This window comes from Octodon degus, unplaced genomic scaffold (assembly GCF_000260255.1).
Source record: "Octodon degus isolate 3935 unplaced genomic scaffold, OctDeg1.0 scaffold00002, whole genome shotgun sequence".
Lineage (NCBI taxonomy): Eukaryota > Metazoa > Chordata > Mammalia > Rodentia > Octodontidae > Octodon > Octodon degus.
This window is the reverse complement of record NW_004524578.1, coordinates 6498543-6515796: the sequence shown is the minus strand read 5'-3', so window position 1 is coordinate 6515796 and position 17254 is coordinate 6498543. Positions and strand designations below refer to the sequence as shown.

The window sequence follows — 17254 nt, the reverse complement described above, 5'->3', positions numbered from 1 at the left end:
GAGAGAGAGAGAGAGAGAAAGAGATTGAGATTGAGCAACCTATGGCGACAGGCAGGTGTGTACGGAGGGATACAGGGCCCCAGGGATGGCCATTTCCTCCATCTGATAAAAGGGGCTTTCCAGTGGGGCTTGCAGCAAGTACTTCCCATTATGAAGCAGAAAAAAGAAGGAAAAGGAGAGTCAGAGACAGAAAGAGACAGAGAGAGGGGAAAGAGAATGAGACGACTCAATTCTCAAGTGTTCTGTTGCTACTGAGTGTTGTCGTTAAGGTTCTCAGAGGCCCGTGTCAGTTAAGGGCTTGGGCAGGGAAATAAAAAGCTGCTTGCATACTGAGAAAAGGACCATCCCAAGGTGTTTACTGCAGAGACGCGCTCTCCTTGGGCAGCGATGCAGCTCTGAAGATCTACTGAGGTACAGGAGGCTTGTGGATAGATTGTTAAACTCTCCCTCCCCTCCCCCCCCGCCGAGTGTGCACACACGTTACTGTTTGCACGGATGCGGGATCCAGGATCAGCAGGTTGAAGACTGGGGCAGCGGCAAGGCCCTCTCATTTGTGCGGCCTCCATTCATGTGTGCGTAAGGCTGTCTCTCGTCGAAGCTGGCACGCAGGACCAGCACTCCTGGGCCTGGGCCGTTTTCGGCCTTGTGTCCTGAGTGTCTGTCGGGCAGCGGCAGGGAGGAGGAGGAGGCTGAAGGGTCCAGGGGGACGCTCTCCATGTTCTCGGGCTCCAGGTCCAGCTCCTCCGGCTCAGGTGGCTTGTTCTCCTCGCTGTAGTAGAAGGACACCTCCCGGAAGCCCGGCTCCATCTCGTCTTTGATGCTGCTGATGATCTCCAGGAAGGAAGGCCTCATCTTGGGGTTGTACTGCCAGCACATGCGCATCAGCTCGAACCTGCGGGGAAGACCGGGGAAGACAGAATTGCTCTGGTGCCTCGCGGAGCAGGACCCAGCCCCTACCATGGTACAAACCCCTAGAACTTCACTTCCTGAGAAGGACCAAGCTCAGTTCACACAGAGCCTGCGATGGCAGGGCTCGTCTACAGGGACAGTGCTAAGCACTTCTATAAAGCAGCAGCTGCTAGCTGAAGCATCTCCTGTGGCCACTGTGAAGTTTCCAGAAGGAGGCATGGTGCTGCTGCTCCACACTAGCAAGGCTGGAAAGTGGTCACTGCCTCCCCTCCTCCTGGGACAGGAACACAATGGCAGAAGCTCTGAGTTAGAAGGTGGCAGGGCTGCCACACCCAAGGAACACACACTCCACTGGGCATCTTAATCCAGGCCCTGGCTGCAGAGTCCTGATGGAGACCTATAGCCAGAACCCAACAAACCCACCAGGAGGTCCCTGGGCACCCATCCAAGCAACAGGCAGGGAGGAGAGCATGAAGGCGTGTCGCCCTCAGTCTTATCCCAGCTGGGCCACCACACCCAGAATCCCTCGAGTCCCATGGGCCACAGGTTGTCTTCTCAGCCACAGTCGAGGGCTTTGACCAATGTGCTGAACCCAGGGATCCTAGGAGCAAGGAAGAAGGCCTAGCAGTGAGTGGTGGGATGAGGAACAACGCAAGGTAGCTGTGGTACTGACAGGGTTGGCCAGTGGTTCTCGAACATGAGCAGGTGACCCAGCGCCTTCCTTTCTCTGTTCTAACTGGAAAGTAACACCTTTTGTTTTCTTTTAAAACTTCTGGTATAGAAACACTGTCCAATAAAAATGACCTAATGGAACTCCCATCCCAAATAGACACTTAGGCTTCTGTCAGGCCGATCATGTGGCCAAGAGACCTACCTACACCTGGCTCCTGGAGCACTCTGAGGGAAACCCCGCTCTCGCCCTACTCCATTAGTGTGGAAGCTGCTGGCCTAGAGGCAGGCTCCCTGACCACTCAGCTAGCTTCCTTCAGAAGCCTTGGGCTGGGCTGGGTCAGTGCAGGAGCTGGGCAGTAGCGACCTGGTGGAGGCTGAGACCAGGCAAGAGAGAAACCCATCCCAAATTCCCCATTGGCAACAGTGCCGCTGGTGTAGTGGTATCATGCAGGATTCCCAAATTCCCCATTGGGAGGCCGGATGTTCAGCAGATTACAGGTGGGCCAAGTGCTGCTGGTGGCCACTGGTTTCCATGTGACGTGTGGCTGCCTCCTGGGTGGCTAGAATCAAGTCGTTCAGTCTGCAAGCATACAATACTTATTGTCTGGCCCTCTACAAAAAAAGGTGGCTGCCCTGATGTACAAGATAGAGAATGGGGCAAGAGAAGAAGACAGACTGCTCTCCCTTCTGAGTCCAGCCAGACACAGTGCTGACTGCGAGGGTGTGGGACACTGCTCATCCTCTTGAGTCTGTAAAGGAGGGCTGCTGACTGCAGACCTTACACCCCATCAATAAGTGAAACAGAAGAACATCAACAGACTGCATTATCTGCCCAGGCCAATGGGGTGGAGTGGCCAAGGGCAACCTGGTCCCCTTAGGAGACACCCCTGGCCTCTGCCAGACACATGGAGGAAGGCTATTTGCACTGAGAATCTGGTATCTACTGCACTGCCCCCACTTCTGGTCTGGGGGCACACAGGCCTGCCTCCCTGTTCCCCATCCTTTTCCCTCAGAAAAGACGGAATTTTTTTAAAAAATTAATTAAAACAGGCCATAGATACAAGGAGTGCATCTTGACTGCAGGGCTGTTATTTCCTCTCTGGCTGTGTTACCCCTGAATAGAAGTTCAGCCGGCCAGAACATGAGCTGTGTCTGGCTCGGTGCCCTGCTGCTGGGGGCTTGGAGGTGGCACCAGGAGGGCAGCAGTGTGGTGACATCAGCACAAACAAGCCATGTGACAGTGCTTTTAAATCATTCCCGCATCACAGCCCTTCCAGGGCTGCCCATAAAAGGAAGTCTTCTTTATTCCGTGGGAATAAGGACTTTGTTTACACTTCTTCCACAAGAAAGCTCTCCAGGAGACTCTAGGAGGATTTATGAGCTGATAAGTCTTCTTTAAAAAACACTTCTAAAAAAACCACTGGTCAGCCCTATGGAGTCCTGAGCTGTCCCCACTGAACGCTCCTCTCCCAGGGCCCCAGGGAACGCCTGCCCCGCTGGGAAGCAGCTTCCCAGAGCAAACAGGCCCCCAGAGCTGCACGGCTGCGGCCTGGGCCTGTGTACACACAGGGCCTCCAGATTCCTGCTGCCCTCCTCTTTACCCTTGACCCCCACACCCGCAACAGACAGGCTGCAATCTGGTGGAAGTCAGCCAGCAAGATGCTCTAGGCAGCTCAGGACCGAGAGAACTCCTGATGCAGGGCGCTGGTACAGCCTTGGCACGGCACCGACTCTCACCAGAGGGACCACATTCCAGAGAGGTCCTGTGGCTCAGTTTGCGTCCTCTGGGCAGTCCACACTGCGAGGCCGGCTTGGGAGTCGCTTCTCACCCAGGACCTGCAGCAGGCAGCTGTGGCTCCCTGGAGATGTGGCCAACCCTTTGCCAGGCTCACCAGACAGGAGCAGCCATTCCTATTTGGACTCAGGTATCCGGCTCCTGCAAGTGCGGCGCCGGCTTCTGAGCAATGAGGGGCCTTAATGAGCAGAAGGAACACCTAAGTTAGAAAACTGCCCAACAGCTTCTGCTGCATGTGCATAGCTGGGCTAAGGCTCTTCCCTGATGCCTGAATACCGAAGACCTGACATAGGGCCACGGAAACCATGTGACAAAGGGCTTCTTCACTGAGGTCTCCTCATCCCTCAGCATGAGGGCTGCGGCCTCCATGAAGAGTCACTTCACGAAACCCAGGGGTCCTCCTTCCTCCTGCTTGTGCCTCCAGCAGCCAGCGTGTACCCAGAAGGTTCAATGGCATGTGTAGCTTGAGTTCTGAGTGCCCTGGAATCGAGGATGGGCTTTGTCTTCCATTTAAAACATGAGTACCCCAGAGGACCACAAATGGAACCGTGGCCTTGGGGCTCACAGACCTGAACACCGCAGGGGTCTCAGACTGTGCAGTCTTTCCTCAACCTCTGAATACTTGGAGGGATGGGGAGTTGGCTTTGGCATTGCCGAAGAGCTGAAGGGTCTTCCTGGGGCTGCACTGAAGTACACCAGGGGCTACCACATCACCACGGTGACCCCTAGAAACACACACACACACACACACACACACACACACACACACACAGTGGAAGCACTTTCTCTCCCACAGAGTTCTTCAAGGGTCCAGGGAAGGTTCAAGGCCTTTAGGGACTCTCCTTGGGGGTAAACAGTTCATTCTTTCATTTCTTGCAACAAAAGAACCCCTCTCTGAGAGCACTCTCCTCCCCAGGCTCCTCAGCAAGTTCAAAAGGACAGCATGGACACTCCCTAACGAACCAGCACGCTGCCCTCCAGTTCTGTTCTTAGAAGGGAGGCAGATTTGCCAAGAGGGTTCTGGATGGCAAAGCAGAAAAGCCTTCTGAATTAAACATTTCACACTCAGAAGTAACCTTTCTGTGTAAACTTCCTCATCACCCCGCGCTGGGAACAGGAAGTCCGCTGCCTTTCCCACGGCAGGTGGGCTGCTTCCCAGGCGTATTAAACTAATACTCAAACTCCAGTCATCTGGAGGTGGATCAACTTCAAGAATCCCACAAGTTTCCCAGAGATAAACCTTTACCGAAGTCAAAGAGAAAACATAAAAACAATACTTCTCCTGTGACAGGCCCCAAACCACAGGAACAAAACTCACACCTGCTCTCTTAGACTATTGCTAAGCTTGCTACACACCACTGAGCTGAGTGTTCAAATCTAGTCTGGCACTGTGCACCTTTATGCAACTTCAGTGGATACGAATGTCCATATTCTGTTGTGTTCTGGTTCTATAGGAGGCTGTTTCTTAGAAATGGGTTGTACCAGTACAGCAGCCATGCTGTCCCACGAGCAGCGCAGCAGGTCACCTGTGAGGGACACTGCAGGGGTGGGGAGTGGGAGCAGCCCGCTACAGCCCCTGGAGTTTCTCGAGCTCATCCTCTCCAGTATCGTGTGACCACCCACTGCGGTGTCCACTCTGCTGTGGATCATGGGTGGGGTGAGGCAGAGCGAGTAGGTAGTCTCCAGGCCCATGGGTGCAATCCGGCTTGCTGCCTGCCTGATTTCGTAGGACTTCTGACCTAAGAGTCGCTTTCACATTTGTAAATAATTAGGGGGAAAAAAATCAAAATGAATAGTGACAACAAGCAATTATGCAAAATTCAAATTTTAGCACTCAAAAATAGAAGTTTCCTGGAGCACAGCCCCACTTGCTCATGTGACGTCCATGGTGGCTTCTTCACCACAGCTGCAGAGTGGAGTACTGCCATTGGCCTGGAGAGGTGCAGACAGCCACAAAACGGTTCCTAGCTGGCCTTGCAGAGTCCACCAAGTCCGACCCCAGGGCAAGCCAGCTGTGTGTCAGGAGGACACTCCAGCAGCATGATGGGGACTCCATACAGGACCGGGCCCCACATGGTACTCAGGCAAATCCATGGCTGGGAAGTGATCTGACACCCCAGGCAAGCTTTCAGATGGCTAGAACGTACCCTCCTGGGGTTGCGGAGGCAGTCTAAGAGCCACTACCCCTGCTTCCAGGGACCTTGTGACAAAGTAAGTGCTCGCTAGTATTTCTGACTCTTAAGTTTTGGGTACGGATGGGGTAGAGGGTGTTTCTGTGCCAGGCAAGAAAATCCTGAGTGGCTTTCAGGGACACTTTCACCTCTGGGCTACAGAGCCCCAAAGACTGTACTGGGAGGTCTCTTTCTGAGGGACACAGGAGACCGAGCTTTGCTCACCAGTGGCTTTACCTCCAGGCCCAGCCCTGTGCCCACTGTCTGCTGATACAACACCACTTTCTGGTTCTCAGGCTGGGGAGTCTAAGCTGGCCCCCAAATCCCTGTTCTTAGTGTGAAGTGCAGGAGGGCCTTGTGAATGAGATGCACTATTTCACGCCTTTAATTAAGCTTCTAATCAGGTGGCTGAACTGCTCAAAAGGGAACAACCCTGGAAGGGCCCCATCTAACCAGGCATGAACTGGCAGAGGCGCTAGTCTCTGCTGGTCCTGAAGAAGTAAGCTGCTGTGTCCCGAGGCCGGAGGGGCCGGCATGTGGCCTCAGGCAACACTGGGTGCTCAGGACATGCACGGCCCCCAGCAGGCCAGCAGCAGGAACACAGGGTTCTCAGCCCGAGGTCTGCAAGCAGCTCACCCCTGCCAGCTACCGGAGGAGCTTCAGGTGGGCCTGCAGCCTGGCCTCCTTCGCAGCAGCCTGTTGAGACCGCATCCCAATAGAGACCAGCTGAGCAAGCTCTCCATACCCGCTGGACCCACACCCTAGTGGCTGTTGGACGCCTGAGTCTCACCCTTCCCTGTGCATCACCCTACCATGGAGGCCTGAAGTTTGGATGCTGAGGGGCCCCCAGAGGCCCATGTAGTCTCAGCGTAGCTCTCACGCTGATGAGGTCTTCAGGTCACTGGAGGCGTGCCTTTGAGGGGCTGGCGGGGATCTAGGCCCTCCTCCTTCATTATTATACTTCCCAGCTATGAAGATAGCAGTTGTCCTTAGCCACACACTTACATCGCAATGTGTTGCCTCACCATAGGCTGGAAGCAATGGAGCTAGGGAGCCATGGGCTGGGGCTTCCAAGATGGCGAGCCCAAATAACCTTCACTCTGTCTGTCAATTGGCAAGTGTTAAAAGTGCTGGAGAAGTTGACTAATGCAGGGGCCTTTTCCTCAAGGCATGCTGGCTAGTGAGTCCAAGGAGAATTGTGAACACTCATTAGCCAACAAATCCCAGTAATGCTGAAGCCCTTCTTTCCAAAGAAGTGGCGTAAGGAGACAAATTCATCAGTACCCAAAGCAGGGTGTTCCTGGAGCTGTGTCCCTAGTGGGGTCGGCTGATCTACACTGCTTAGGGGGCGATGCTTAAGATGTCTGTGACAAAACAGAGAGGAAACCTGGGCTGGAAGTGATGCCAACCAATGTAGTGGCTTTATGAGGTCCACACATGAATTCTTAGCATAAAACTTTGTGGACACAGGCATGGCATCCTCAGCCTTGGCAAAGGCTGGGGAGAGGCTCTTGAATCTGACCTAAGAGTAGTAAGCACTGCTTTACTGTCTTCCTGTTTCTTAAGCCTTGCACAGAAAGGAAGCACAAGGACTGCTTTGGTCAAACAGTGCCGGGAGACATTGAGCCTGAGAAACCACAGTACAAACTGCAAGTCAGAACTAAAAGATTAAGGAACAGGGGAGTGGAATCAAGGGCCAGGAGAAGGCACAGGCCACACACGGGCTCCTCACTCGAGGACCAACAAACCCTCTTTTAATCACATTTCTGCTTTCATAGGACTAGAAAGCATGGTTCTCAGAATTCCTAATCTTACATGACCCAGGAAAAGTTATTCAAGGAAAGAAACCAAAGAGCTGAGGGGGGCCAGGAAATACATACAGCATATCCGGGCAATTGTCAGGCTTGTCCAGAAGGCCGCCCTCCATGACGAAGCGCAGAACTTGCTCGTTGGACAAGCCCTGGTATGGTTGCTCAGCCAGCGTGGCGATCTCCCAAAGGACAACCCCGAAGGACCTACGGCGAGAAGAGAAGATGAGTGTCTCTGACAGGGATGGGAATGATGCTCCTTCCCCTGGCACTTCCTCATCCCTGAGCACTGAGAAACTGTCCTTGCTGTCTGACAGAGGGTGGGCCAGGCACTGGACTAAGTGTGGGCCATCTGTCCTCTATCACCACTAATGTTCTCTGCACAATCACAATAGCTCTGGGGGCAGAGCAGAGGAAGCTGCCACTGGCAGATTCAGTGGCCGCCGAATGGATCAGAAGCACCTGACTGAGGTCACGCATCTTCAGGGCCAGATATAGCCACTTATGGGAGTAGACTGGTGCTTCCCAAATTTGCCTTAGCCCAAGAAATAAAATATGCAAGACCCCCACCCCCGCCTGGATACTAATTTGGAATAGTCAAACAGCTTAATGAACTCTCAGCTGCTTCTTCTCATCAGATAGTTTGGAGGCCTCTATTTCCAAGTGATCCTCAATATTCACTGCCGGAGAATCACCCAGAAAATCTGTTAAGAACAGATTGATGCCTGGGGCCCCAACAGAAGCTCTGATTTGATGGGTATGGGTGGAGGCCCAGGCCTGGGCATATTTAAAGCCTCTACAAGGGTCCTGAGGGACATTCAGACCATGAGAAAAGAAACCCCTGCCTCAGAAAGGCTGTTGGCCTGAAGGCCTCTGTCACAGGCCTGGAGCCCAGGGAGGGCTACCCTAGCCATAGGACCCCCCACTGACAGGGTCCTTTCCCACAGAGGCTGGCTGAGGCATAAATTCAGCAGGCAGCACAAGGAGCCATTCTGCCATGCACTAAGTTTTATCTGTGAGTTCAGAAGAGAAAATTAAAACAGATACATAGAATCTTTAGATAGCTAAAACTAAAAAACCCATCATGTTATAATCTGCAAAATAAATGTGCCTCCCACAGCGAATCCCACTGTCGACAAATCCACTCTGGTCTATCTGCCTTCACACTGAGTCACTTCAGTCAGCCTGCAAGGCTTCTGATGGGCCTGCCCCAGGCTTAGGGTGTCGGCCAAGCCCCATGGAAAAACAGGCAGGGTATTTCCCACTGCAAGCTCAGGGGATCGGGCCCTGTGGCGGGGCTGCGGGGGGCGGAGCTGGGGTGCTCTGATTCTGCATTGGAATGTTCTGTTGGCTGCTTTAATTCCTCTCCATGAACAATACGGTTTTTGTACAGATTGATACTAAAAGCAGATGTTAGACAGAAATAGGATCTTAGCAATCAGAGGCCTGACCAACCCGTGGTCTTTTCTAACTGCCAGTACCCAAGAAATAGCCTTCACGCTGCTCAAGAGACCCAGAAAAGCCAAAGATCCAGAGAACAGAGCACGGACTGAAAAGACCCAGGCTGCCATGGAGGGATTTCCGTCAGCATTTATGGGGCTCACGCCCGGGGCCATGCCTCGGCCCAGCTTTGCATCTGTACTCTCGCCCCCGTGAAAAATGCTGAGCTTGCTGTCTCTGCCAATTGCAGACTGGCCTGAGACTCATCTGATAACTTGGTTCCCACTTCTTCTGCCTCACCTGTTCTCTCCTGCCCTGTTTTAGGGATCCAGGTCTCTGTGGTCAGCTTCCCCTTGGACCCTTGCCACCCACAGAGCTCCACTCCAAGTTCCCAGCTCCTTGGCTCTACACCTGTCCTGAGCAGAACTTCCTTGCCCTGTTCTTCTTCTGGCCTCCACTGATGCTCTTGGCTCCACAAGCTCCCACCACAGCTTGCCAACGGGGCTCAGGACTGGCCAATAGTCTGGTCCCAACATTTACTTCCTGGGCGGTCCTCTGGGCTCAGCCTACCATGCGCCTCATTTTTTGGCTTCAGCACTTAATGCAGGATAACCCTACATCTAGTTAATGCAAAGTTCTTACACCAAAGCTCCAGGCCACACTCTTAGTCACAATTCCTGGCATAGCCAGCACACTCAGTCCTGAATCCCTAACAATGTCTGGAGGTTTACATGATCTCTCAACCTAACTCCCTGAAAAAGCCCCATCATTCTCATCTGCAACAAGCGCTGCCCTCACACCTGCCCTAAGCACACCCACTGCCCCGAGCAGTGACAATCCCTACTTTATTATGTTTCCAGGACTTCATCTTGTCTATGAAGACTTCTATGACTCCCAATGTGCCAGGCTACTTCTTGTTCCCAAAACTTTATCCTTGAAGGACAGGGATGGTGCTTCCTGTCATCCTTGCTACTATCATTCTGAGGTCCTCCTAATCATAAGCACATGCATGAAATAGTATAGGAGACAACACAGCTGGCTTTCCACAGGTGCTTGTCATGTCTTACTGCAAAAGCTCTTCTCTAAGCAACTCTCAGCCCGTATCACCTGCCACTGAGAGGTACTTCATGCTTTAGTCTATGGTCACCTTTCTAGGGCTGCTCCAGGTGACAACTGAGTCCCGTTAAAACGTCTCTGCTCCAATGTACAGGGGCTGTGTCATTTCTACCCAACACCAGCCATCACGAGAGCCATTTGAACACCTGTCAAGGTACCACAGTGGAGCTTGGAACATGGACAGCAAGCAATGGCCTGTGACCAAGGCCATACAGCCAGAAGCACTCGGATCTAGGCAATAGCCTTGTGCTTTCCAAAGCAGGTGTGTTACTATGTGCTACTGCTGCCAAGGCCTTCACGGAAGTCTTGCACTTTGTGTGCACAGATTTCATCTTTGAGCAGCGGAGAAGTGTGTCCATGAAAATTCCCTCAGAATGAGGATCATGTTGTCTTCACAGGGGACAGACCCTGGGTGTGTGGCTGGGGCTGGCATTCAGTACCTGGACTGCCCCACATGAGGAAGGCAGCATGTCAATGTCCCAGGTTCCAGCAAACTCATACCCCTAAGAAGCTCTCATTTCCCACGGATGGACATTAGCTGCTGAATAAGCAAACATTCTTGGATATTCATGACTGTGTGGAAATTTTCTTGGTAAGCCAAGCAGTGGAGACTGCTTGGAAGGTGATCTAGAGAGGTGGGGTCCCACTCCCTAGTATCCTGATGGGTTTGCTCCATGACTGGGGCACACTGTGACCTCTGATCCCCAGGGCCATCTGAGAGGGGTGTGAGAGGAGCAGCTAAAGCATCCAAGGGCCTAGGAACAAAGTCTCAGGTGACAGCAGGAACCTGGGTGTTCTGACAGCTCCTCAGCTTGTCTGATCAGGAATGAGCAAGGTGCGAGGCTGTGCAGGAGCCTGTGTCGGGAGAATGAAACACAGCTTCAAGCAATGACCCAGGGCAGGGAGGTGGCTCAGCGAAGCTCAGCCCCGGCCTGATCCTGATCTTGGGGGCCTCCTGACCTCAGATACTTGGATCTCTTGCAGAGTCAAAGGAAAGCCTTTGTATTTTTTCTCTAGACTTTCAAAATGGAGGAATGATTATTTTGGGTTGGTGACTACAATCAGACATGCTTTCCATCATCTTTAGAGCAGCTCCAGGTTAGAGTCCAAAGTTACAGACACCACCTATATGTTCCACTGTCATAGGCTTCTTCAATTAACCTCAAACGCTGGGTTCAAAAACAAAGTGAACTTTGGCAGTAACAATACACAATGTACTAACCATTGTTACTCTCCTAAAGTCTTGTTTTGAGATTTTGTAAATTGTTTTTATTTTTTTTCTTTAAAATAAAATAACTGATGTCAAAAAAAAAAAACCAAAGTGAAACAAAATCAGAAAAAGTATTCGGTGCTGTGCCACATGATTATAATCCCAACTTTCTGGGAGGCTGAGGCAGGAGGATTATAAATTGAGCCCAACCTGGGTAATTTAGTGAGCACTGTTTCAAAAATTTTAAAAGGGCTGGGAATATAGCTTACAAAGACCCTGGACTACCTTCCTAGTTCCACACACACTCACACACACACACACACACTGAAAGCACTATACCTGCCTGGATAGCTAATGCAATGACCCAAACGCCTACTCTCCTACATATTTTTCCTTATTGGTTCATTGTGGTCACTCAGTCAAAGGGAAGGAAATGAGCACAGAACACCCTGCTGCCGCTCCAGCAATGGCAGCTAACCAGAATCTGTGGAGAACCAGCCTATGAGATGTTCACAACTCCACCTTTATCTTCCCACCCAGCTTGTTTGCTCATCCTATAAGCTAACCTTGGAGCTCCTAGAGGCATAAAGCCCAAAACAGTGGTGGTGAACCTATGGCACATGTGCCACCAGGGCTGTCTGTTATCACTGAAAGCTCTAAAAGGTTCACCACCCTGGCCTAGAATAAATGGATGGATGCTAGAACGCAGGTACGTCCTTTCCGACACCTCAGTCTAAAAATGGTGCAGAGCACTCTGATTTGAAAACCGATCAGAACAGATCTGATCCTTGGGCTCCGCAAGGGATCAGGCTTTATTGGGTCATATTCAAATGCTATTTCCAATTCGCACCTGTCTTCAAAATCAGATCCAAGGCCCTTGACTGTGAAAGGTTCATAAGGCTAAAAAATGACGTTGGTCACTATTGAAATAGTTCCTCTATGCGGTCATCCAGAGAGCTGGAGTAAACAACTACCTTTTCTGTAACACAAGAGCAACGGGATCTCCTGAGACGAAAGCCAAGATACTTGCTGACATTCTAGAAGGTGAATGTGCCAGGGCTTTTGCCTGCCAACAGCCTCCGTTGTATTTCAGACCTGACTGCCTCTGCACAGTGTTTCCAAGAAACTGCAATAAACAACCCCATAGGAAAGTCTCTGCACCACGGCTGGCCAAGGAGCTTCCAAAGACACTGTTATTCCTAAGGGAGGTATTTGCTTTGCATACCTGTCCGGGGGGCCACTACCATGCAATGCCCACTGGGAGCGCACAGACAGCAGGTGGGACCAACAGGAAACAATCAAGGCCCAAATAGCTTTGCCTCTAAATAAAGCAATGACTGCAATGCAAAAGCTCAAGGGGTAAAGCCGGCATGCATGCGCACAGTGCTGATTTACTGAAAAGGAGGAAGACGGTGCTGGCCAGCAAGGGAGAAGCAAAGAGGGGGCAGGCTCTTGTATGTTCTTCAGCTCCCTAGAGCATAGCTGTTATCTGCTCAAGAAAGCAGAGATGTTGGTCCCACCAACTGCTTGGACTTTCGTAAGTACCCTTTGTCCTCAGCTAGCTTGTGGACCACAGGGACATCTTAAAGACGAAGGAGTGCGGCTCCTGCATTGCTGGCAATGGGTAACAATAAACAGAGACAAGGAAGAGAGACAGTGCTTGGGCTAGACCCAGGAGGGGCCTAGGCTGCTTTTGCAGGAGAAGACTCGCATACCAGACGTCTGAATGAGTGGTGAAGACTCCATCCTTGAGGGACTCGGGAGACATCCAGCGGACAGGAAGAAGCCCTTTCCCTCCTTTCCGGTAGTAGTCTGTCTCATAGATATCTCGAGTCATCCCAAAATCTGGAAGGTACAGAGAAGATACGCAATTATATCCACTGTTGGGGCAGCTCTGGGGCAAAGGTTCCACTCACTGCTGCCACCACGGAGCCCTTTACCACCTCCATATTCAATGTGAGACGCAAGCTTGCTTCATGTCGAGAAGGTCAACGTTAGGGTTTACCACTTAGAAGGCAGAGATGTGACACATTTGTCACATGACACGTGAACAGTAATAAATCTCTGCTCTTAAAACATTTGTAATCTGGTTCTTTCAAAAAGCTAATTCCCTTCTGGCATTGAAAAAGTGAGGTGGTCTTCAAGTTAGTGAGGGGCATGATTATCAAGGTAGTAAGTACTACGCAGGTAAGTATCAGCGTCGTGTGGTTTTAAACCCTGATCAAAGCTGAGCATGGTGGTGCACGCCTGCCAGCCCAGCCACTCTGCAGGCTCTGGGGGGAGGATCGCAAGTTGGAGGTCAGCCTGGGTAACTCAGTGAGGCCTTGTCCCAAGATAAAGGTGCAAAGGACTGGGCAGCTGAGCAGCATGGCACCAGTCTAGTATGCACAGGGCCCTGGCCGAACCCTCGGCGCCTCCAGAAGAACCAGATCAAAACCCAAACAAGCCGCCGGATCAGATGGACAGGAAACTGGAGGCTCTCACTCACTCGGCAGCCTGGCCCTCTGCCAGCGGAAAGTAAGAAATTTCATTGCTTAATAAAGTGGGAAAATGGGCTGGTGAGATGGCTCCGTGGTCTAAAGCACCTACTTAGAACAAGCTTAGCAAAGCACAGGGACCGTGGTTCAATCCCCCAGCACCACATGCTAGCCAGTCCCGCCCCCTGGTGGGCTGAGCTGGCCACACACACACACACACACACACACACACAATAAATAAAAAAAAAAATTAAAAAAAAAATAAAGCGGGAAAATATTCAGAGCAACAGAGGTGAAAAAGGGCAACTCTAAGACGCTCAGAGATGGTACTGACTAGGCCCCCGGAGCTGCCCCACAACACCGGCCTGCAACATAATATCACACTCATTCTTGAACATTTCTTCCATTTTCGATGTCTCTAGAAGATGTCACATAATTAGGTTTGATGGCAGGCTTGCTTTATAATCCTAAATTACAGGCTCTTTGTCGAATTTGATTTTCCTCTCAATCACGAACCTTTCTTCACAGGACTCTCGATTCTCCCTCCTGGGAGAGAGGGCTGCTCTATCTTTGAAAATGTCCATTTGTGTCTCTAACTCCTCCATAAACAGGTGAGGCCACAGAGCAAACGCAGAGCACTGGACGCAGACGGAAACCAGCACTTAGGACGCTAAGGGCCATCAAGCTGCCTCCAGTGAAATCACACCAGGTCTACAACCCGTGAGGCTCTGGGCACCAGGAAGGCACCGCTGAACCCTTGTGAAGCATCAAAATGAAGCCCTAATGCCTCATCTCTCAATTACTGCAAATAACTTATTTGCGGTAATTCAGAGCTCCGCAAATAAGAGAGGATTTGCCTTAATGGTTAAAAAATAGAAAAGAAGAAATTTCAGAGAAGAACTCTCTTTTTCTTAAATATGCACACACAAACTTTATTTCTAGGAAGAGAAACCACCATTATAAAGAAAGCATCCCTATACACAGATATCATCTTTGCTGATAAGGATTAAAAATGGTAAGTGGTATCTCGTTCCAGGCATAGCCAGGTGGAATAAGAGGAGCTGTAATGTAGTGTCCCTGTGCACCAGGAAGGGAGTGGAGGACAGCACTGCTGACACCTGCCCCACGTGCGCACGGGCTTGCTTCCTTCTCACATCCAGCTCTTGCCACACTCTCCTGGGGTTTGTCCTGCATTTCTGAAGTGGAGAAACTGAGGCTCACAGGAAAGAAGACACCTGCACCAGCCTGCTCCTCCATGAAAGCATGACTGGGACTGAAGGTAGGCCTACTGGGCACTCCCTTGCACGGAGGAGTAGCTACAACAGGAACTCCCACAGGGAAGCGAAGAAGGGGAGGGGACAAAAGCAAATCCAACTGGAAAGAAGACTGGCCGGGGCGAGTTCTGGGGCAGGACAGCTGTGTGGCCCTCTCTGCCTCTCTGAGGGGTTGGCTACCATGAAGGGCTCGGCCCAGGAGGATGCTGGGAGTGCTGGGCGAGTAACCACGCCTGTGCCTCCATTCTGGCACACAGCTGCACCCCAGCGCCTCCTGCACCTACACATAACGCAGAGGAAAGATGTGCCCTCCCTTTGAACTTGCTTTAGGCAGGTACTTGCAGCTAAGGGGCCAAAAATTTCATTTAAAAAAAAATTACTGATAAAGGGAATACAAGTACTGCTAAAGGCAGGAGAACACTGTCAGAGCAAAGGGCTCAAGAGCCAGCCAAAGAGGTCAGCTGCAAGTAGCTTTCTTCGCATGCTGTCTCCTCTGCAGTTTCTTGTGGCATTTTTCTGAAATACTACCCTAGCTTAGTGGAAGATAAAAGCAGGTGGTTTCCTCAGCAATCCCAGCACTGTATGTGTTTTTGTTGGGTACATTAAAAGTCCACAGCAAAAACACCAACTGCAAGGCTGAAGAAAGTTTCTAAGCAACGATCACAAAAACTCAGGCTAACTCTTGTTTTTGATGCTGCAGTAGTTGGTGGCAACCTGGGGTCTAACTGGTAGGCTTGAAGGTAAGATCACCAGCCCTGGGTGTGAGACCCATTCAGCGTGGTCTTCCTGCCCTAAGGGGCTCCCATGTCTGTCCTCATCACAGGTCCTGCTCTGTGATAAGCGTCACTGTCAGAGCATTTCATGTCTTTGGAAACCCTGGGAACCTCTGTGGGCAAGTATTCTTTGCACACAATGAGAACACAGAAGGTTAGATAGTGACTTCTCAATCCAAACCCAGTGGAGGATACTGTCTCAATGATTTCAGTGAAGGATACTAAGAAGTGTTCCACCTGGGTGACCTCAGGGCCATGGCCACCACCTGGACCACTGTGTCTGTGCACTCCACATAAATTTGTGACTGACAAGCAACCAGAGACGATCACAATGATTTCAAGCATCTGTATGCAAGAGACATGCTGGGACCACTCCAGCAGGACATTAATGTTCAGAAGGCCCCTAAGCACCTACAGGTTTAGCGCTGTCTTAAGCAAAGGACACACCTCCAATTTTGACCGTGAAATCCTCAGCCACCATGCAGTTCCGGGCAGCAAGGTCTCTGTGGACAAACTTGTTGGCGTTGAGGTATGCCATGCCGTCTGCAATCTCTCCGGCCATCTGGATCATCTTGCTCAGGCTTGGAGGTGCTAGGACTGGGTTTTTCTGTTGGAGATTTAAAAAGCAAAAATCACAAGAGAAATTTTAGGACTTTTATGACCTTGAGTTCCTTTAGGGTTTACAAATCCAGCTTTATTCAGCCTGAGCACCACAGCTCACTCCGCTAAGAAACCTGGATCTGCTCACAAGGAATGCATTACAATGGGGGCCACAGCCTGTACTTGGTGGGAAAGTCGTGTGCCTGCCTCTGACTATGTCACCCAGGGTGACACCAGTAGACATGACTGGGGTCCCGCATTCTCTGTTCTGGAGAGGGCAAATAATTTACATTAAACTTTAAAAAAAATTTAGAAAACTGTAAAAGAAACAAACCAATTGTAGATATTAAGGGTGCTCAGGCATGCAGATCCCTATTAGTTCTTGTGTTCTTCAGAGTTCCTAGTCAAAGCAGAGGTATAAGACGACAAGCTCATTGTAAAAAGGCTGTGTGGAGTTACTCAAATCCCCTGCACGCTGGTGTCCTCAGGTGAGCACCATCGGGACCTATTTAATCTCCTCCTCCTCCTGCTGTCTCCTAATGTACACAGGTACTAGGAGCGATTTCTTCACCGGGATCAACATTTTCCATGGGCACTGAGGACACCTGGAGCCCCACTGAGGCTCACTGTGCGGGCCAGCACAGAGCAGCTCCCAAGCATCCTCTCCTCCCAGGGGGCAGCACGCTGGCTTTGGAGCAGAGAATAGTAAGCCCTAAACAATAACAAAGCCACCTGGGAAAAGGACTTACATGAATATATGCTCAAGCCTCTCCATTCTGAAAAGGAAGGCAAAGACCAAACAGGACCTCACTGTTCCGATGCTCACCAGCTTTTGTCAGTAGCCGTATCACAGAATTTTTCATGGATTTCCTGACTGCTAAGCACCTCATACATTGCTGCAAACCATCTACCTCTGATAGCGCCTACTCAGAGCCTTCCTGGCTCAGGCTCAGAGCATGGGAAGAACATGAAAAAGATTGGGTGCCAGGCTGCTGGAACTCTGCCACAG

General features: G+C 51.0%; 1 protein-coding gene across 1 annotated transcript in view; it reads right to left on the bottom strand.

The window, feature by feature from the left end:
* The window catches only part of Igf1r (insulin like growth factor 1 receptor), a 284489-nt gene continuing 267235 nt past the window's right edge, over window positions 1-17254 (bottom strand). The window contains exons 18-21 of the mRNA XM_004623262.3: window positions 16093-16252; window positions 12837-12966; window positions 7428-7562; window positions 1-892 (exon numbers count right to left, since the gene is read on the bottom strand). Of these exons, the coding sequence (XP_004623319.1) occupies window positions 511-892; window positions 7428-7562; window positions 12837-12966; window positions 16093-16252 (807 nt within the window). The 3' untranslated portion in view covers window positions 1-510. The remainder of the gene's footprint in view (window positions 893-7427; window positions 7563-12836; window positions 12967-16092; window positions 16253-17254) is intronic.